At 34.2% G+C, this 19,798-nt stretch overlaps 1 protein-coding gene across 1 annotated transcript; it reads right to left on the reverse strand.

Moving 5' to 3' along the window:
- Window positions 1–2,248: 2,248 nt before the first annotated feature.
- On the reverse strand, window positions 2,249–14,021 carry oxsm (3-oxoacyl-ACP synthase, mitochondrial). Its single transcript, XM_061983469.1, has 2 exons — window positions 12,978–14,021; window positions 2,249–2,712 (listed from the first exon to the last, which is right to left on the reverse strand). Exons 1-2 carry the CDS (start codon window positions 13,940–13,942, stop codon window positions 2,310–2,312), a joined length of 1,368 nt encoding a protein of 455 aa, XP_061839453.1. The 5' UTR covers window positions 13,943–14,021; the 3' UTR covers window positions 2,249–2,309.
- Window positions 14,022–19,798: the final 5,777 nt, after the last annotated feature.

Consider the following 19,798-nt stretch of genomic DNA (forward strand, 5'->3'; position numbering starts at 1 on the left):
TGTTGACAGCATAACTACCAAAATACAGAAGTATGTCCTTAATATTTTTGCAGTGCTATTTCTGTTGAAAAGTTAAAATGATTACATTTAAGGCTGAAACGACGCGTCGACGTAGTCGACGTCATCGGTTACGTAAATACGTCGACGCCGTTTTTGTGCGTCGCATATTTACGTCACACTACTTTACTGTCATGGCGGAGCGCAAAGCAGACGATGCGAGCGAGGGGAAAAAAGCACGCCAAAAGTCGTCAAAAGTGTGGGAGTATTTCAATAAACGGCCTAATAATGTTGTTGTATGCACACTGTGTCGAGCGGAAATGGCCTATCATAGCAGCACAACGGCTATGAACGAACATTTGAAAAGAAAACCCCCGACAGCGTTCTTGCCATCACCATCAACTAGTCAATCGTCCGCGTGCGTATACGTTGTCATTATTACACAAAAACATGAATGTGTCATTTGTATCTGCGTTGTAAATTCATAAACTAAAGCACCGTTTCGCTCTGAGAGGCGCGTTTGGCGTGCCTGTTCAGTGTTTACAAAGACGCGCTCCTCTTTAACGCTGTGGAGAGGCGGCGGCGGCGGCGGCCAGCGAGCGGGGAGGCGGGGCGCGCCGGGAGCGACGCCGCAATCGTGCCCAGGTGCGCGATCCGCGCAGTTGGAAGAGAAAAGACTTTGTGTAAAATTAAAAGATTGTAAACCTGGCAAAGCCGTCTGGCGTTCAGTCTGTCGGTCCTGAAAGAACCCCACGGCACAAGACGTGTCACAAACGCTAACGTTAATTAGTTGTGCAAATACCTTTTACAACATTAACAGTTACATATACTATGTACAAACCAACAAGTAACTTTCACTTTAATCATACTATCATTGTTGTGTTATTAAGCAAAATAAGCAATACTTTTACTTTTGTTGAAATGTTTACACTGTACACTTTTTTGTATTGGATGTTTAGCTTTATTTTTGCACATTTTAGCAAATAAGCAATACTTTTACTTTTGTTGAAATGTTTACACTTGTTACAGAATATTTCCGTTTTGCACTTTTTTGTATTGGATGTTTATCTTTATTTTTGCACATTTTAAAGCAAAATAAGCAATACTTTTACTTTTGGAATGCTTATACTATTCCAGAATATTAAGATTTGCACTGGATGTTTACTTTTATATTTGCACATTAAAAAGCAAATTAGCTACTTTTAATTTTGTTAAATGTTAAAAGTTTTAAATGTTTACATTGTTACAGAATATTTTGTCATGTTGTTGTCAATGTTGACTGAGTGGCCATACTTTTTTTTTTGTAAATAAAAGCCATGCCTTTTGAAAAAACTGGCCTACATTTATTTTTTCCTCTTCATTTTAAATAAATAAAAAAATCGGTAAAAGGAAACATAATCTATAGATTAATCGAAAAAATAATCTATAGATTAACCGATTAATCGAAAAAAATAATCTATAGATTAATCGATAGAAAAATAATCGTTAGCTGCAGCCCTAATTACATTAGAGATGTGATGTGCCACTTTTCAAGTGTCTGATGGCTTAAATTAATTTTCATTAATTTTTCATATTTTGAATTCTTTTGAAAGGCTTACAAAAAAACTACATTTGAATTGTAATTCCATGCTATTGACAGGACTATTCATTTTAATGAAGTTAGCTTACCATGTTTACAGTATGATAATTGTGATAGAAATGTGTATTTTAGGCACAGAATATTTTTTACAATTGAACAAGGCAGTAGATTATACAAGCTTGGACAGAAAGTTAATAATGACACCAATTTTTTTTTTAATGGAATTGTTTAGTACTGTTTTACCATTTGTTTACTGTAAAAAGTGTTTATACTTTCAATGAACAAATTGAAGTCTTGTGAAAGGTTGACAGGATAACTGGCATTAACTGTCAAAATAATTTCAAACTATTGAAGTCAGCTTACAGAATAAACATGTCAATCAACCCATATGATTTTTGCTGTAATATTTTTGTTTTGAAAAGTCACTGTGACTGATAGAAAAGTGATGCTTTTAGCAACATTTTAACCTGTCTGAATGCTAATAATCATTTTGCGTCGGGGGGCGAAGCCCTGAACCCTCCACCAGGACTTTGTCCTGGACCTACCGGGGCCTGCGGCCCTTGGACCCTGGCTACTAGGTTTTTCTGATTTCAAAAGTTGGCAGGTATGCACTCAGCATCAAGGGTTGGAATTGGGGGTTAAATCACGCAAAAATGATTCCCGGGCGCGACCACCGCTGCTGCTCACTACTCCCCTCACCTCCCGGGGGGGTGATCAAGGGTGATGGACCAGGTTACACGCTGGCAAGACACAGAGTGGCGTTTGTCCCTCCAAATCCAAAAGAGTTAGAGAGCGCGACACGTCTGCCCGAAGCCTGCCAGGTCTGTGCCGTGCAGGGAACGTAGTTGAGGTTGAAGTCCGGGTGGGTGTGGTCCAGGTTGAGCGTGGGAGGCAGGACGCCGTAGTAACAGGCCAGAGCGGTGAAGGCGGCCTCCAGGGCTCCCGCCGCCCCCAGCAGATGTCCCGTGGCCCCCTTGGTGGACGACACGGCCAGACGTGCCGCGTGTGGGCCGAACAGCCTCTTGATGGCGGCGTTTTCGGCGGCGTCGCCCAATGGTGTGGAGGTGGCGTGGGCGTTCACGTACGTCACGTCCTCGGGTGAAACGCCCGCGTCTTTGATGGCTGCTGACATGCACCTGTCGACAAAAGGTACATGCTACTTAGTGCCAGGGTTTCTGCAAGGATAGTGTAGTGGGGGTGGTGAATTATATTTATATAGCGCTTTTCTCTAGTGACTCAAAGCACTTTACATAGTGAAAGCCAATATCTAAGTTACATTTAAACCGGTGTGGGTGGCACTGGGAGCAGGTGGGTAACGTGTCTTGCCCAAGGACACAACAGCAGTGACTAGGATGGCGGAAGCGGGGATCGAACCCAGAACCCTCAAGTTGCTGGCACGGCCTCTCTACCAACAGAGCTATGCCGCCCCTCATCTATCTGTGCTAGAAGATGGATGGATGGATGGAGTCTAAGGCTGCAGCTAACGATTATTTTTCTATCGATTAATCTATAGATTATTTTTTCGATTAATCGGTTAATCTATAGATTATTTTTTCGATTAATCTATAGATTATTTTTCCTTTTACCGATTATTTTTTTTATTTAAAATGAAGATGAAAAAATAAATGTAGGCCAGTTTTTTCAAAAGGCATGGCTTTTATTTACAAAAAAAAAAAAGTATGGCCACTCAGTCAACATTGACAACAACATGACAAAATATTCTGTAACAATGTAAACATTTAAAACTTTTAACATTTAACAAAATTAAAAGTAGGTTATTTGCTTTTTAATGTGCAAATATAAAAGTAAACATCCAGTGCAATCTTAATATTCTGCAATAGTATAAGCATTTCTAAAGTAAAAGTATTGCCTATTTGCTAAAATGTGCAAAAATAAAGATAAACATCCAATACAAAAAAGTGCAAAACGAAATATTCTGTAACAAGTGTAAACATTTCAACAAAAGTAAAAGTATTGCTTATTTTGCTTAATAACACAACAATGATAGTATGATTAAAGTGAAAGTTAATTGTTGGTTTGTACATAGTATATGTAACTGTTAATGTTGTAAAAGGTATTTGCACAACTAATTAACGTTAGCGTTAAAGAGGAGCGCATCTTTGTAAACACTGAACAGGCACGCCAAACGCGCCTCTCAGAGCGAAACAGTGTTTTAGTTTATGAATTTACAACGCAGATACAAATTACACATTCATGTTTTTGTGTAATGATGACAACGTATACAACGTATACTCACGCGGACGATTGACTAGTTGATGGTGATGGCAAGAACGCTGTCGGGTGTTTTCTTTTCAAATGTTCGTTTATAGCCGTTGTGCATACAACAACATTATTAGCAGAGGTGGGTAGAGTAGCCAGAAATTGTACTCAAGTAAGAGTACTGTTACTTTAGAGATTTATTACTCAAGAAAAAGTAAGGAGTAGTCACCCAAATATTTACTTGAGTAAAAGTAAAAAGTATGTTGTGAAAAAACTACTCAAGTACTGAGTAACTGATGAGTAACATACACACATATATATATATATATATATATATATATGTACCGTATGTGTGGGGAAAAAAATCACAAGACTATTTCATCTCTATGACGATTGAGGGTACCCCCCTCATGAAACAGGCCTGTAGAGATGAAATAGTCTTGTGATTTTTTTCCCCACACATACATATATTGCGCTCTACTACGGTATCGAGCACTATTTTTTGGATAACCTTATTAAGACATATATATATATATATATATATATATATATATATATATATATATATATATATATATATATATATACACACACACACACACACACACATATATCTACATACATACATACATACATACATACATATATATATATATATATATATATATATATATATATATATATATATATATATATATATATATATATATATATATATATATATATATATATATATACACACACACATATATATATATATACACATATATATACATACATTGATATATACAGTATATAATTTATATTTATTTATTTTGCCATTTTTGTTTACATGTTAAAGGTGTTTTAATGAATATACATGCATGTTTAACACATATAGATTCCTTTCTTTCATGAAGACAAGAATATAAGTTGGTGTATTACCTGATTCTGATGACTTGCATTGATTGTAATCAGACAGTATTGCTTATAACGTCCACGTTTTCAAATGGAGGAGAAAAAAAGTTCCTCCTTTCTGTCTAATACCACATGAAAGTGGTTGGTTTTTGGCATCTTATTTGTCCATCTTCCATATTCGTTTTTATACACTTTACAAGAAATAAATTGGCGGCAAACTCCGTAGCTTGCTAGCTTGTTTGCGCTGGCTTTCGGAGACTCTTATTTTGAAAGCGCGGCGCGATGGAGCGGCACTTTTATTGTGAAGACAGGAACTGTGCAGTCAGTCTTTAGGCTTTTGACGGGATGTACGGTTGAAATAAAAAGTAGTCTTTTTTCCTTCACACTTTTGATTGATTGATTGGAACTTTTATTAGTAGATTGCACAGTACAGTACATATTCCGTACAATTGACCACTAAATGGTAACACCCCAATACGTTTTTCAACTTGTTTAAGTCAGGTCATGTGACCACCTGGCTCTGTTTGATTGGTCCAACGTCACCAGTGACTGCATCTGATTGGTGGAACGGAGTGAAACGTCACCAGTAAGGCAGGCACTATGAAGGTCTGTCTGACAGACCAAAACAAACAAAGCGTGCATTAACAGATCGATCAAAATTAGTAGCGAGTAGCGAGCTGAATGTAGATAAAAGTAGCGGAGTAAAAGTAGCGTTTCTTCTTAGGCCGTTTATTGAAATATTCCCACACTTTTGACGACTTTTGGCGTGCTTTTTTCCCCTCGCTCGCACCGCTCGCATCGTCTGCTTTGCGCTCAGCCATGACGGTAGTGTGACGTAAATATGCGACGCGTCGAAGCACAAAAACGGCGTCGACGTATTTACGTAACCGATGACGTCGACTACGTCGACGCGTCGTTTCAGCCCTAATGGAGTCAAAAGCTTACAATTGTGCGCGCACACACACACACACACACACACACACGCGCGCGCGCAAAGACAAGATATTTAACGTTCCAACTGGTAAACTTTGTTATTTTTTTGCAAATATTAGCTCATTTGGAGTTTGAAGCCTGCCTAAATGTTTCAAAAAAAGCTGGCACAAGTGACAAAAAAGAGTGAGAAAGTTGAGGAATGCTCATCAAAGACTTATTTGGAACACCCCACGCGGTGAACAGGCTCATTGGGAACAGGTGGGTGCCATGATTGGGTATAAAAGCACGCTTCCATGAAATGCTCAGTCATTCACAAACAAGGACGGGGGCGAGGGTCACCGCTTTGTCAACAAATGCCTGAGCAAATTGTTTAAGGACAACATTTCTCAACCAGCTATTGCAAGGAATTTAGGGATCTCACCATCTACGCTCCGTAATATCATCAAAAGGTTCAGGGAACCTGGAGAAATCACTGCACGTAAGCCATGATATTATGGACCTTCGATCCCTGCATCAAAAAGCGACATCGGTGTGTAAAGGATATCACCACATGGGCTCAGGAACACTTCAGAAAAACCACTGTCAGTAACTACAGTTGGTCGCGACATCTGTAAGTGCAAGTTAAAACTCTACTATGCAAAGCCAAAGGCATTTATCAACAACACCCAGAAACGCCGCCGGCTTCGATGGGCCTGAGATCATCTAAAATGGACTGATGCATCTAATGCCTCAATCAAAAAGGGCGAACGTGTCTGTTAGTGGCAGTAGTAATAATCCTGCACAGGACTATCTGCCTTTAATTTAAAAAAATGGTGATATTAATCGAGTTCAGATATGAAGAAAATATTGTGATAATTTTTTTTTGTACCATACCACCCAGCCCTAGTACCAGTACTTATTTCACAGTCACACTGCTTTATTATACTATTCTTTTTCCATCCATCTTCTTCCGCTTATCCGAGGTCGGGTCGCGGGGGCAGCAGCCTAAGCAGGGAAGCCCAGACTTATTTTTTTTAAATAAAAATAATAGTAAAGTTACGGCACCCCTAAAGGGACATGGGGGAAAAAAAAATATTTTTTATTTTTTTTATTTTTTTTTACACATATATCTCGTGCGCACGAGATGTCTAAAAAAAAAATTTTTTTTAATTTTTTTATAACTTTATAAAATGTTTCTCGTGCGCACAAGATACATGTCTAAAAAAAATATTTTTAAAAATAATTTTTAATTTTTTTATAACTTTATAAAAAAAAATTATTTATACATTTTTTTATTTATTTTTTTAGACATATATCTCGTGCGCATGAGATACATGTCTAAAAAAAATATTTTTAAAAATAATTTTTTAATTTTTTTATAACTTTATAAAAAGTTTCTCGTGCGCACAAGATACATGTCTAAAAAATATATTTTTAAAAATAATTTTTAATTTTTTTATAACTTTATAAAAAAAAAATATTTATACATTTTTGTATTTTTTTTTTAGACATATATCTCATGCGCATGAGATACATGTCTAAAAAAAATATTTTTAAAAATAATTTTTAATTTTTTTATAACTTTATAAAAAGTTTCTCGTGCGCACAAGATACGTGTCTAAAAAAAATATTTTTTAAAATAATTATTTATTTTTTTATAACTTTATAAAAAAAAATTATTTATACATTTTTTTTATTTTATTTTTAGACATATATCTCGTGCGCATGAGATACATGTCTAAAAAAAATATTTTTAAAAATAATTTTTTATTTTTTTATAACTTTATAAAAAGTTTCTCGTGCGCACAAGATACATGTATAAAAAAAATATTTTTAAAAAGAATTTTTAATTTTTTTATAACTTTATAAAAAAAAATTATTTATACATTTTTTTATTTTTGTTTTAGACATATCTCGTGCGCATGAGATACATGTCTAAAAAAAAATATTTTTAAAAATTATTTTTAATTTTTTTATAACTTTATAAAAAGTTTTTCGTGCGCACAAGATACATGTCTAAAAAATATATTTTTAAAAATAATTTTTAATTTTTTTATAACTTTATAAAAAAAATTATTTATACATTTTTTTTTTTAGACATATATCTCGTGCGCATGAGATACATGTCTAAAAAAAATATTTAAAAAAAATATTTTTAATTTTTTTATAACTTTATAAAAAGTTTCTCGTGCGCACAAGATACATGTCTAAAAAAATATTTTTTTAAATAATTGTCTATTTTTTTATAACTTTATAAAAAGTTTCTCGTGCGCACGAGATACATGTCTAAAAAAATATTTTTAAAAAGGAATTTTAATTTTTTTATAACTTTATAAAAAAAAATTATTTATACATTTTTTTTTTAAACATATATCTCGTGCGCATGAGATAAATGTCTAAAAAAATATTTTTTTAAATATTTTTTTATTTTTTTATAACTTCATAAAAAGTTTCTCGTGCGCACAAGATACATGTCTAAAAAAAATATTTAAAAAAATAATTTTTAATTTTTTTATAACTTTATAAAAAAAAATGTATACATTTTTTTTTTAGACATATATCTCGTGCGCATGAGATACATGTCTAAAAAAAATATTTTTAAAAATAATTTTTTTATAACTTTATAAAAAAAAATTATTTATATATTTTTTTATTAGACATATATCTCGTGCGCATGAGATACATGTCTAAAAAAAATATTTTTTTAAATAATTTTTAATTTTTTTATAACTTTGTAAAACGTTTCTCGTGCGCACAAGATACATGTCTAAAAAATTTTTTTTTTTTAATAATTGTTTATTTTTTTATAACTTTATAAAAAGTTTCTCGTGCGCACGAGATACATGTCTAAAAAAATATTTTTAAAAATAATTTATTTTTTTATAACTTTATAAAAAGTTTCTCGTGCGCACAAGATACATGTCTAAAAAAAATATTTAAAAAAATATTTTTTTATTTTTTTTATAATTTTATAAAACGTTTCTCGTGCGCACAAGATACATGTCTAAAAAATATATTTTTAAAAATAATTTTTAATTTTTTTTATAACTTTATAAAACGTTTCTTGTGCGCACAAGATACATGTCTAAAAAAATATTTTTAAAAATAATTGTTTATTTTTTTATAACTTTATAAAAATTTCTCGTGCGCACAAGATACATGTCTAAAAAAATATCTTTAAAAATTATTTTTAATTTTTTTATAACTTTATAAAAAGTTTCTCGTGCGCACAAGATACATGTCTAAAAAAAATATTTTTAAAAATAATTTTTTATTTTTTTATAACTTTATAAAAAGTTTCTCGTGCGCACGAGATACATGTCTAAAAAAATATAAATAAAAATTATTTCCAAAAAAATGTCCCTTTAGGGGCTTTGTATAAAGCAGATTTCAACTCACTGAATATTTTCAAATTGCTATGTTGTAAAAAAAAAAACCATAAATTGTGAATTGAATCATTGTTAACACAAACGGCTACAATGTAAGCATCCATCCATCCATCCATTTCCTACCGCTTGTCCCTTTCGGGGCATGTAGAGAGACAAATGAAGGGTTACCTAAAAGCCCCGTCTCCGTCGGCGGTGGGGGTGGTAATGTGGCTGGCGTCCCCCGACAGTCCATACCCCAAGACCTCTGCATAGATCCGGGCCCCCCTGTTCACCGCGTGGCCCCTCTCCTCCAGCAGGAGCACGGCCGCTCCCTCGCCCATCACGAACCCCTCTCTCTCGGGATGGAAGGGCCTGGAAGCCAGTCTGGGATCCCGGTTCCATTTGGTGGCGAGGGCCCGCGCCCTGGCAAAGCCGGCCATCGCCAGGGGCCCCACGCAGGATTCGGTGCCCCCCGTAACCATGGCGACCGCATCACCGTGGGCGATGAACCTGGCCGCGTCGCCAATGGCGTGCGCGCCCGTGGTGCACGCCGTGGACACGGCGTGGTTGGGGCCCTTGAGTTTGTGTTTGATGCTTATGTGCCCGGCGGGCATGTTCACCAGGATCCCTAGTACCAGTACTTATTTCACAGTCACACTGCTTTATTATACTATTCTTTTTCCTTCCATCTTCTTCCGCTTATCCGAAGTCAGGTCGCGGGGGCAGCAGCCTAAGCAGGGAAGCCCAAACTTTTTTTTTTTTTAAATAAAAATGATAGTAAAGTTACGGCGCCCCTAAAGGGACATGGGGGAAAAAAATTATTTATACATTTTTTTATTTTTTTTTTAGACATATATCTCGTGCGCATGAGATACATGTCTAAAAAAATATTTTTAAAAATAATTTTTTAATTTTTTTATAACTTTATAAAAAGTTTCTCGTGCGCACAAGATACATGTCTAAAAAATATATTTTTAAAAATAATTTTTAATTTTTTTATAACTTTATAAAAAAAAAATATTTATACATTTTTGTATTTTTTTTTAGACATATATCTCGTGCGCATGAGATACATGTCTAAAAAAAATATTTTTAAAAATAATTTTTAATTTTTTTATAACTTTATAAAAAGTTTCTCGTGCGCACAAGATACGTGTCTAAAAAAAATATTTTTTAAAATAATTATTTATTTTTTTATAACTTTATAAAAAAAAATTATTTATACATTTTTTTATTTTTTTTTAGACATATATCTCGTGCGCATGAGATACATGTCTAAAAAAAATATTTTTAAAAATAATTTTTTATTTTTTTATAACTTTATAAAAAGTTTCTCGTGCGCACAAGATACATGTATAAAAAAAATATTTTTAAAAATAATTTTTAATTTTTTTATAACTTTATAAAAAAAAATTATTTATACATTTTTTTATTTTTGTTTTAGACATATCTCGTGCGCATGAGATACATGTCTAAAAAAAAATATTTTTAAAAATTATTTTTAATTTTTTTATAACTTTATAAAAAGTTTCTCGTGCGCACAAGATACATGTCTAAAAAATATATTTTTAAAAATAATTTTTAATTTTTTTATAACTTTATAAAAAAAAATTATTTATACATTTTTTTTTTTAGACATATATCTCGTGCGCATGAGATACATGTCTAAAAAAAATATTTAAAAAAAATATTTTTAATTTTTTTATAACTTTATAAAAAGTTTCTCGTGCGCACAAGATACATGTCTAAAAAAATATTTTTTTAAATAATTGTTTATTTTTTTATAACTTTATAAAAAGTTTCTCGTGCGCACGAGATACATGTCTAAAAAAATATTTTTAAAAAGGAATTTTAATTTTTTTATAACTTTATAAAAAAAATTGTTTATACATTTTTTTTTAAACATATATCTCGTGCGCATGAGATAAATGTCTAAAAAAATATTTTTTTAAATATTTTTTTATTTTTTTATAACTTCATAAAAAGTTTCTCGTGCGCACAAGATACATGTCTAAAAAAAATATTTAAAAAAATAATTTTTAATTTTTTTATAACTTTATAAAAAAAAATGTATACATTTTTTTTTAGACATATATCTCGTGCGCATGAGATACATGTCTAAAAAAAATATTTTTAAAAATAATTTTTTTATAACTTTATAAAAAAAAATTATTTATATATTTTTTTATTAGACATATATCTCGTGCGCATGAGATACATGTCTAAAAAAATATTTTTTTAAATAATTTTTAATTTTTTTATAACTTTATAAAACGTTTCTCGTGCGCACAAGATACATGTCTAAAAAATTTTTTTTTTTTAATAATTGTTTATTTTTTTATAACTTTATAAAAAGTTTCTCGTGCGCACGAGATACATGTCTAAAAAAATATTTTTAAAAATAATTTATTTTTTTATAACTTTATAAAAAGTTTCTCGTGCGCACAAGATACATGTCTAAAAAAAATATTTAAAAAAATAATTGTTTATTTTTTTATAACTTTATAAAAAGTTTCTCGTGCGCACGAGATACATGTCTAAAAAATATATTTTTTTAAATAATTTTTAATTTTTTTATAACTTTATAAAACGTTTCTCGTGCGCACAAGATACATGTCTAAAAAAAATATTTAAAAAAATAATTTTTAATTTTTTTATAACTTTATAAAAAGTTTCTCGTGTGCACGAGATACATGTCTAAAAAAAATATTTTTAAAAATAATTTTTAATTTTTTTCTAACTTTATAAAAAAAAAATATTTATAAATTTTTATTTTTTTTTAGACATATATCTCGTGCGCATGAGATACATGTCTAAAAAAATATTTTTAAAAATAATTTTGTATTTTTTTATAACTTTATAAAAAGTTTCTCGTGCGCACAAGATACATGTCTAAAAAAATATCTTTAAAAATAATTTTTAATTTTTTTATAACTTTATAAAAAGTTTCTCGTGCGCACGAGATACATGTCTAAAAAAAATATTTTTAAAAATAATTTTTTATTTTTTTATAACTTTATAAAAAGTTTCTCGTGCGCACGAGATACATGTCTAAAAAATATATTTTTAAAAATACATTTTAATTTTTTTATAACTTTATAAAACGTTTCTCGTGCGCACGAGATACATGTCTAAAAAATATATTTTTAAAAATAATTTTTAATTTTTTTATAACTTTATAAAAAGTTTCTCGTGCGCACAAGATACATGTCTAAAAAAAATATTTTTAAAAATAATTATTTATTTTTTTATAATTTTATAAAACGTTTCTCGTGCGCACAAGATACATGTCTAAAAAATATATTTTTAAAAATAATTTTTAATTTTTTTATAACTTTATAAAACGTTTCTCGTGCGCACAAGATACATGTCTAAAAAAAATATTTTAATTTTTTTTAATTTTTTTTATAACTTTATAAAGTTTCTCGTGCGCACGAGATACATGTCTAAAAAAAATATTTAAAAAAATAATTTTTTATTTTTTTATAACTTTATAAAAAGTTTCTCATGCGCACAAGATACATGTCTGAAAAAAATATCTTTAAAAATAATTTTTAATTTTTTTATAACTTTATAAAAAGTTTCTCGTGCACACAAGATACATGTCTAAAAAAAATATCTTTAAAAATAATTTTTAATTTTTTTATAACTTTATAAAACGTTTCTCGTGCGCACGAGATACATGTCTAAAAAAATATTTAAAAAAATAATTTTTAATTTTTTTATAACTTTATAAAAAGTTTCTCGTGCGCACAAGATACATGTCTAAAAAAAATATAAATACATTTTTTTTTTTTTTTAAATGTCCCTTTAGGGGCTTTGTATAAAGCAGATTTCAACTCACTGAATATTTTCAAATTGCTATGTTGTAAAAAAAATATATATATATATTGTCCCTGCATCGTATCGGCAACCATAAATTGTGAATTGAATCATCCATCCATCCATCCATTTTCTACCGCTTGTCCCTTTCGGGGCATGTAGAGAGAAAAATGAAGGGTTACCTAAAAGCCCCGTCTCCGTCGGCAGTGGGGGTGGTAATGTGGCTGGCGTCCCCCGACAGTCCATACCCCAAGACCTCTGCGTAGATCCGGGCCCCCCTGTTCACCGCGTGGCCCCTCTCCTCCAGCAGGAGCACGGCCGCTCCCTCGCCCATCACGAACCCCTCTCTCTCGGGATGGAAGGGCCTGGAAGCCAGTCTGGGATCCCGGTTCCATTTGGTGGCGAGGGCCCGCGCCCTGGCAAAGCCGGCCATCGCCAGGGGCCCCACGCAGGATTCGGTGCCCCCCGTAACCATGGCGACCGCATCACCGTGGGCGATGAACCTGGCCGCGTCGCCTATGGCGTGCGCGCCCGTGGTGCACGCCGTGGACACGGCGTGGTTGGGGCCCTTGAGTTTGTGTTTGATGCTTATGTGCCCGGCGGGCATGTTCACCAGGATGCGGGGCACGAAGAAGGGGCTCACCTTTTTGTAGCCCTTTTCTCGCAGGGCCACAGAGGCGGACGCGATTTCATCCAGCGACACCATGCCCATGCCCACGGCCACGCCGCTGGCTAGTTGCTCCTCCGTGGTCGTGGGGTGCCATGCTGCGTCCTGCAGGGCCAGGTGAGCAGCTCCAAGGGCCATCACGGTGGCCCCTGTCATGCTCCTCATCTCCCCAGGTGTGGCGAATAGACCCTCGTCAAAAAGACCTTCTCCGCGTCCTCTGGGCACCAAGGCTGCGACTTTGCAGGGGATATCTTTGTAGTCCTCCGAGTCCAGAGCGACAATGCCGCTGTTGCCAAGAACGAGGCGGTTCCAGGGCAGGATAGTCCCCGTGCCTAGAGGACTGACTAGACCGATGCCGGTGATGACAACCCTTCTTCCGCCCGGCCCGGTGCTCCGCCATCTTGGACACGTCAACTTCTTCTTTTCGTACAGAAGCCTGCCGCTGCGTCGTAGTTGCAACTTACCCCAGTAAAACACCATGTTGTATTGTAACACTATGTTGATTGTTGCTTCAATTCTGCCGGATTATGTCACTTAACCACATAGGTTGCCCAAAGTGTGGAGAGTTTAACTGGCAGTTGGCTTTTTAGGCACACGTTGTAAATGCCTGTCGTAAATAATTATTGACGTAATTAACCCAAACTCACATACTACAGAAAATAATGAATGGATTATATATTTGTTCAATATTTATGTATAAATGTACCCTTGTATGTGTATAATTTTTAAAATGTCGATATTCGTAAATATTCAGGCATAGGCTCAAGACCTTCTTCTTCTTCTTCTTTTTTGTTTTTATGGCGGTTGGCAAGCAACCTTGTGGTGTGCATTACCGCCACCTACTGTAATGGAGTGTGGATCGAGGTGGATCCCTACTCTATATTCTTTTATTTAACCCAGTATTTTTTAAATATGTGCATATTGCTTTATAACCTATGTGTTCTGAGTGCATTCCTAATATATCTTCCACTGCTAACCTAATATTCTCCTTCGCTAACTTACTTTCCAGTATTTCCCTTTCTCTATTATATTTCCTACAATATATTAAAACATGTCCTACACTTTCCAGCTGTTGGCAAGAATCACACAGTCCTGTAGTATGTTTCCCTATCAATTTTAATGAACTATTTAGATATGTATGTCCTAATCTCATTCTAGTAATAATGTCTTCTTCCTTCCTATTTCTATTGCCTCCTCTCATTACACCTACTCTCCTCTGGACTTTGTAATACTCTCTACCTTTTGTTTCCTTATTCCAATTATCCTGCCACTTTTTATTGTGTTCCATCTTAATGATGTTCTTCACCTCCTCTTTACTGTGCTTAATCTCCATGTTTTACTTCTGTTTTAGTGGTTGCTTGTTTTACGTACTTATCCGCTAATTCGTTCCCCTCAACTCCTACATGAGCAGGAACCCAAAGAAATGTTACCACACCTCCCGCTTTATTTATTCTGTAATTTGCCTGAACTATTTCATAAACTAAATCTTGTCTTGTTTCTGATGCTATGTTTTTTATGCTCATCAATGCACTGCTGGAGTCCGAGCACACGACTGCTTTTCTTGCTTTATTTTCTTCTATCCAATGAATTGCCATATAAATTGCTACCAATTCTCCCGTAAAAACAGATAACTTATCACTAATTCTTTTATTTAATACTATATTTCCTTGTGGGATAACAGCTGCTGCTCCTACCTTATTATTTATAGTTTTTGATGCATCTGTGTACACCATGATGGTGTCTAAAAACGTTTCCTCAATCCATTGTTCTATCTGGTAACTATTTAAATTTCTATTCTTTAGTAATTGCATGTTTACATTTGGGTTTTCATACATCCACGGTGGTATTGCAGGGATTGGTACTGTAGGGCTAACTTTAATATTATCAATTTGAGCTTTATTACATATGTCTCCTATTATCCACCCGAAACTATTCATTTTTTTCTTCTCTTTTTCTTGGCAGTTTAATAACACTTGATGGGTTGGATGTCCTTGCTTGGACCCTTTTAAGTCTGCCCAATAAACTGCTGACAATTGATCTCTCCTCATATCTAAAGGTTTTTCATTCATCTCTACTTGTAATGCTGCAACTGGGGTTGATTTTGTAGCTCCACAACATAACCTTAAAGCCTGTGATTGGATCCTGTCTATTTTCCCAAGTAATGTTTTTGAAGCAGATTGATAAATAATGCATCCATAATCAATAACAGATCGAATTAAAGTCATATATATTGCTTTCAATGTCTGCCTATCAGCCCCCCAATCTTTACCCCTCAAAGCCCTCATTATATTTAACACCTTTTTACTTTTCTCCACTATTTTGCTGATGTGGGTTGACCAGTTAATATTTTTATCAAACCATATACCCAAATATTTAAATACTTGTACCTCTTCTATATTTTCTCCATAGAGTTTAATTTGGAGCTTGTTTTGTACTTTCCTCTTTGTAAAATTTATGACTTTTGTCTTTCCAACAGAGAATCTTAAACCCCAAGCCGTTCCCCATTCTTGAACATTATTTACCGCTTTTTGAATCTTCTTTTCTATATAATTAGTATTTCTACCTCTCTTCCACATCACACCATCATCAGCAAACAGTGCCACATCCACTAACCCTTCTACTTCACTAAAAACTTCATTTATCATTATTGAAAATAATACTGGACTTATTATACTTCCTTGCGGGGTCCCATTTTCCACTTCATATACTCTGCTGTATTCATTCTCTATTTTTACTAATATTTTTCTACTTGTTAAGAAGTCTTTTATCCATCTATACATTTTCCCTCGAATCCCAATTTTATTTAGTTTTATCAGCAACCCCTGTTTCCACAACATATCATAAGCTTTCTCTATATCAAAAAATACTGCAATTATACTTTATTTATTTATTTGTCCCTTTCTAATTTCCTCTTCCAGCTGCACTGCTGGGTCGTTTGTGTTTCTTGCTTTGCGAAATCCACTTTGGTAGTTTTTTATTATTTCTTTTGACTCTAAATAATATACTAGTCTTTCATTAATCATTTTTTCCATTACTTTGCCCAAATTTGAGGTCAATGCTATCGGCCTATAATTACCTGCCTCTTCCGGATCTTTCCCTGGTTTGCATATTGGAATTATTACAGCTTCTTTCCACTCTGCTGGTAATTTTCCTTCTTCATATATCCTATTATATAATTCCAAGACCACTTCTTTGCCAATACTACTTAAATTCTTGATCATCTGATAACTCACCTGGTCTTTTCCTGGTGTTGTATTTTTAACCTTTTTCAATATTCGAACCATTTCATTCAAAGAAAATTTCATATCTATAGTGTTGGTTACTCTATTATCGTTGTCTTCCATCATTTCCCCAATATTTAAACTAATTGTTTCTTCTCTCTTTTGTATTTCTACATTTCTCAAATTATCATTACTGTGCACTTTAACAAATGTTTTTGCTAAAAGTTCTGCTTTTTCTTTATTTTCTACCACACACCGTGTCCCATCTTTCATCACATGATTTTTATGTTCATTTCTGATCCCTGACATTTTCTTGATCATTCCCCACACTTGGCCTAAAGGAGTAGTTCTATTTAATGATTCACAAAACTTTCTCCAGTAGTGTTTTCTTGTCTTTTTAATAACGTACCTTACTTTAGCTTGGTGCCTTTTATATTGGATCATATCTTGGAAATTATGTGTTCTTCTCAATATTCTAAATGCTCTATTCCGTTCTTTTATTGCGTCTGTGCACGCTTGTGTCCACCACGGCACTATCTTCCTTCTTTTCCCTATACTACTCCTTGGTATACTCTTTTTGGCTGCTTCCATTATGCACTTTGTAATATCTGTATTCAGTTGTTCAATATCTTGATTTATATCCACTTCCTTTAATGTCATGTCGGTACTTTCCCTATATTGTCCCCAGTCACCGTGATTATACTTCCATCTTCCTTCTATTTTAGTGCTTTCTGTCCTTTGATTTATGTTTATGTGAATGAATATTGGGTAGTGATCACTTCCTATAGTGCTGTCTTTATTTACTTCCCACTCTACCTTTCCTGCTAACCCTTGTGACACTATTGTTAAATCTATTGCTGTTTCTTTACCCGTAACTACATCTAACCTTGTTCCCGATCCATCATTCACACACACCAGTTCTTTTTCCTCCAAAAATGCTTCCAATGTTTCCCCATTCCAGTCATCCCTTTCACCCCACATTGTGCTATGTGCATTAAAGTCACCACACCAAATGATATTGCCACTCCAGTGCTCGACTATTGTTTCTAGTTGATGATTTTGTAATTTCTTGCATGGATTATAGAAGTTTAGCACTTTGTATCTTTCTTTATTATTCCATACTTCTACCCCTACTATTTCTAGTTCTTGTTTTTCTTTTAATATTGTATATTGCATGTCTTCTTTAATAAATATGGCACACCCTCCTCCTTGCCCATCATTCCTATCTGTACGTATTGTTATGTATCCTTTTATTATAAAGCTCAATTTTGGCTTCAGCCAGGTTTCTTGAATACATAGTATATGTGGTTTATTTTTCATATTATTAATATAACCCTTTAGTTCCTGTCCGTTTGCTATTAAACTTCTGGCATTCCACTGAACAATTAACATGGCGTTGGATTGTGGTAACATGACTCGGTCTCGTCTACTCTCTGTAGTTCACCTTGTACCTGTTCCCAAGATAGTTCTTTTGAATTTAAGAACTTTGCTGCTGCTTTGACAATTATTTTGATCTTCTCAGTTTTATTTCTTGCCTGTTCTGTGCAGTTTATTACATATGCCAGGAACACAACTAGCTTGTCCATGGAAAGTCCTGTATTTGCTGCCTCTTGTTTTTTATTACTTGAACTATTGTCACATGTGTCTTGTTCTGATCTATTCTCACTTCTATCTTGTTCCGCACTTTCTTTATTTCTTACTTTAACTGCCTCTGCGTATGTAATATTTCTTTCTACTCTGATTTGCTGTACTTCTGTTGCCTGTTTCCTAATGACACATCCTCCATACGCTGCTGTGTGATTCCCGCCACAGTTACAACACTTGACCAGTATATTGTCTCCACATTGTCCGTATTCATGCTCTCCTCCACACCTTCCACATCTCAACTTAGCATGGCACACACTGGCTATGTGCCCATAGCGTTGGCACTTGAAACAGCGTACTGGGGGTGGGACGTAGGCTCTGACGTAAAAGCTTAAAAACCCAATCATAATTCTTTGCGGTAGGACTTCCTCGACAAACTGTTCTAATACAGATTCGCTCTCCATTTCTAAATGCCATCATTCTTGTCATCATCTTGACAGTACCCCCTTTTATTTGTCTTTTCAATTCTTCTAAATTTTCACCCCTTGGGATTCCTGTCACTACTCCTCTTGCCCCCTTTCATTCCCCCACTTCCATTTTTTCCTTTATTATCTTATTGCACAGTTTTTGCAACCGCATTGCTTTGTTCTTTTGCTCTCCATTTTTGCATTTAATCAAAAGTCGTCCGTCCCTGAGCACCTTCGCTATCTCCACCTCTCCAATGTCCTTCTTTAACCCCTTAACCAGTGTCATCAAACTTATGTCATTCATGACCTGATTTAAATGTATATATGATCCTGTAATTATCTTCCATAGTCTTTTTCCTCTTTTCTACTTCATCTTCTTCGTGTACTCTTTTAGCACTCGATTTTCCTTCATGCCCTCCACTCCCCTTCTTTCCTTTCTCCCCTCTAGTCCTATCCACGTCCATACTTTCCTCATAAATCCCGTCACTATCCCCTTCCATCTCGATCCAGTCACAATACAGCTTATGCACAACCGCCAAGGAGATTTAGATACGCTCACTCGTTAGCCACCACTCCTTGTTTTACCTCGAAAATCCTCGAAAAAATTGTCGCACAGCAGCTAAATGAACACTTAGTGTCTAACAATCTCTGTGAACCTTTTCAATCCGGTTTCAGGGCAAATCACTCTACGGAGACAGCCCTCGCAAAAATGACTAATGATCTACTGCTGACGATGGATTCTGATGCGTCATCTATGTTGCTGCTTCTTGATCTTAGCGCTGCTTTCCATACCGTCGATCATAATATTTTATTAGAGCGTATCAAAACACGTATTGGTATGTCAGACTTAGCTTTGTCGTGGTTTAACTCTTATCTTACTGACAGGATGCAATGCGTCTCCCATAATAATGTGACCTCGGACTATGTTAAGGTAACGTGCGGAGTTCCTCAGGGTTCGGTTCTTGGCCCTGCACTCTTTAGTATTTACATGCTGCCGCTAGGCGACATCATACGCAAATACGGTGTTAGCTTTCATTGTTATGCTGATGACAGCCAACTCTACA

Source organism: Nerophis lumbriciformis, linkage group LG21 (assembly GCF_033978685.3).
Source record: "Nerophis lumbriciformis linkage group LG21, RoL_Nlum_v2.1, whole genome shotgun sequence".
In the NCBI taxonomy this organism is placed as follows: Eukaryota; Metazoa; Chordata; class Actinopteri; order Syngnathiformes; family Syngnathidae; genus Nerophis; species Nerophis lumbriciformis.

Bases quoted from the DNA above. Each gene is read 5' to 3' on its own strand.
- oxsm (XM_061983469.1), bottom strand. From the start codon at position 13,942: ATGGTGTTTTACTGGGGTAAGTTGCAACTACGACGCAGCGGCAGGCTT. The intron at 2,713-12,977 runs GTAACCCTTCAT...TTTTGTCGACAG, and splicing joins GACGGAGACGGGGCTTTTAG to GTGCATGTCAGCAGCCATCA.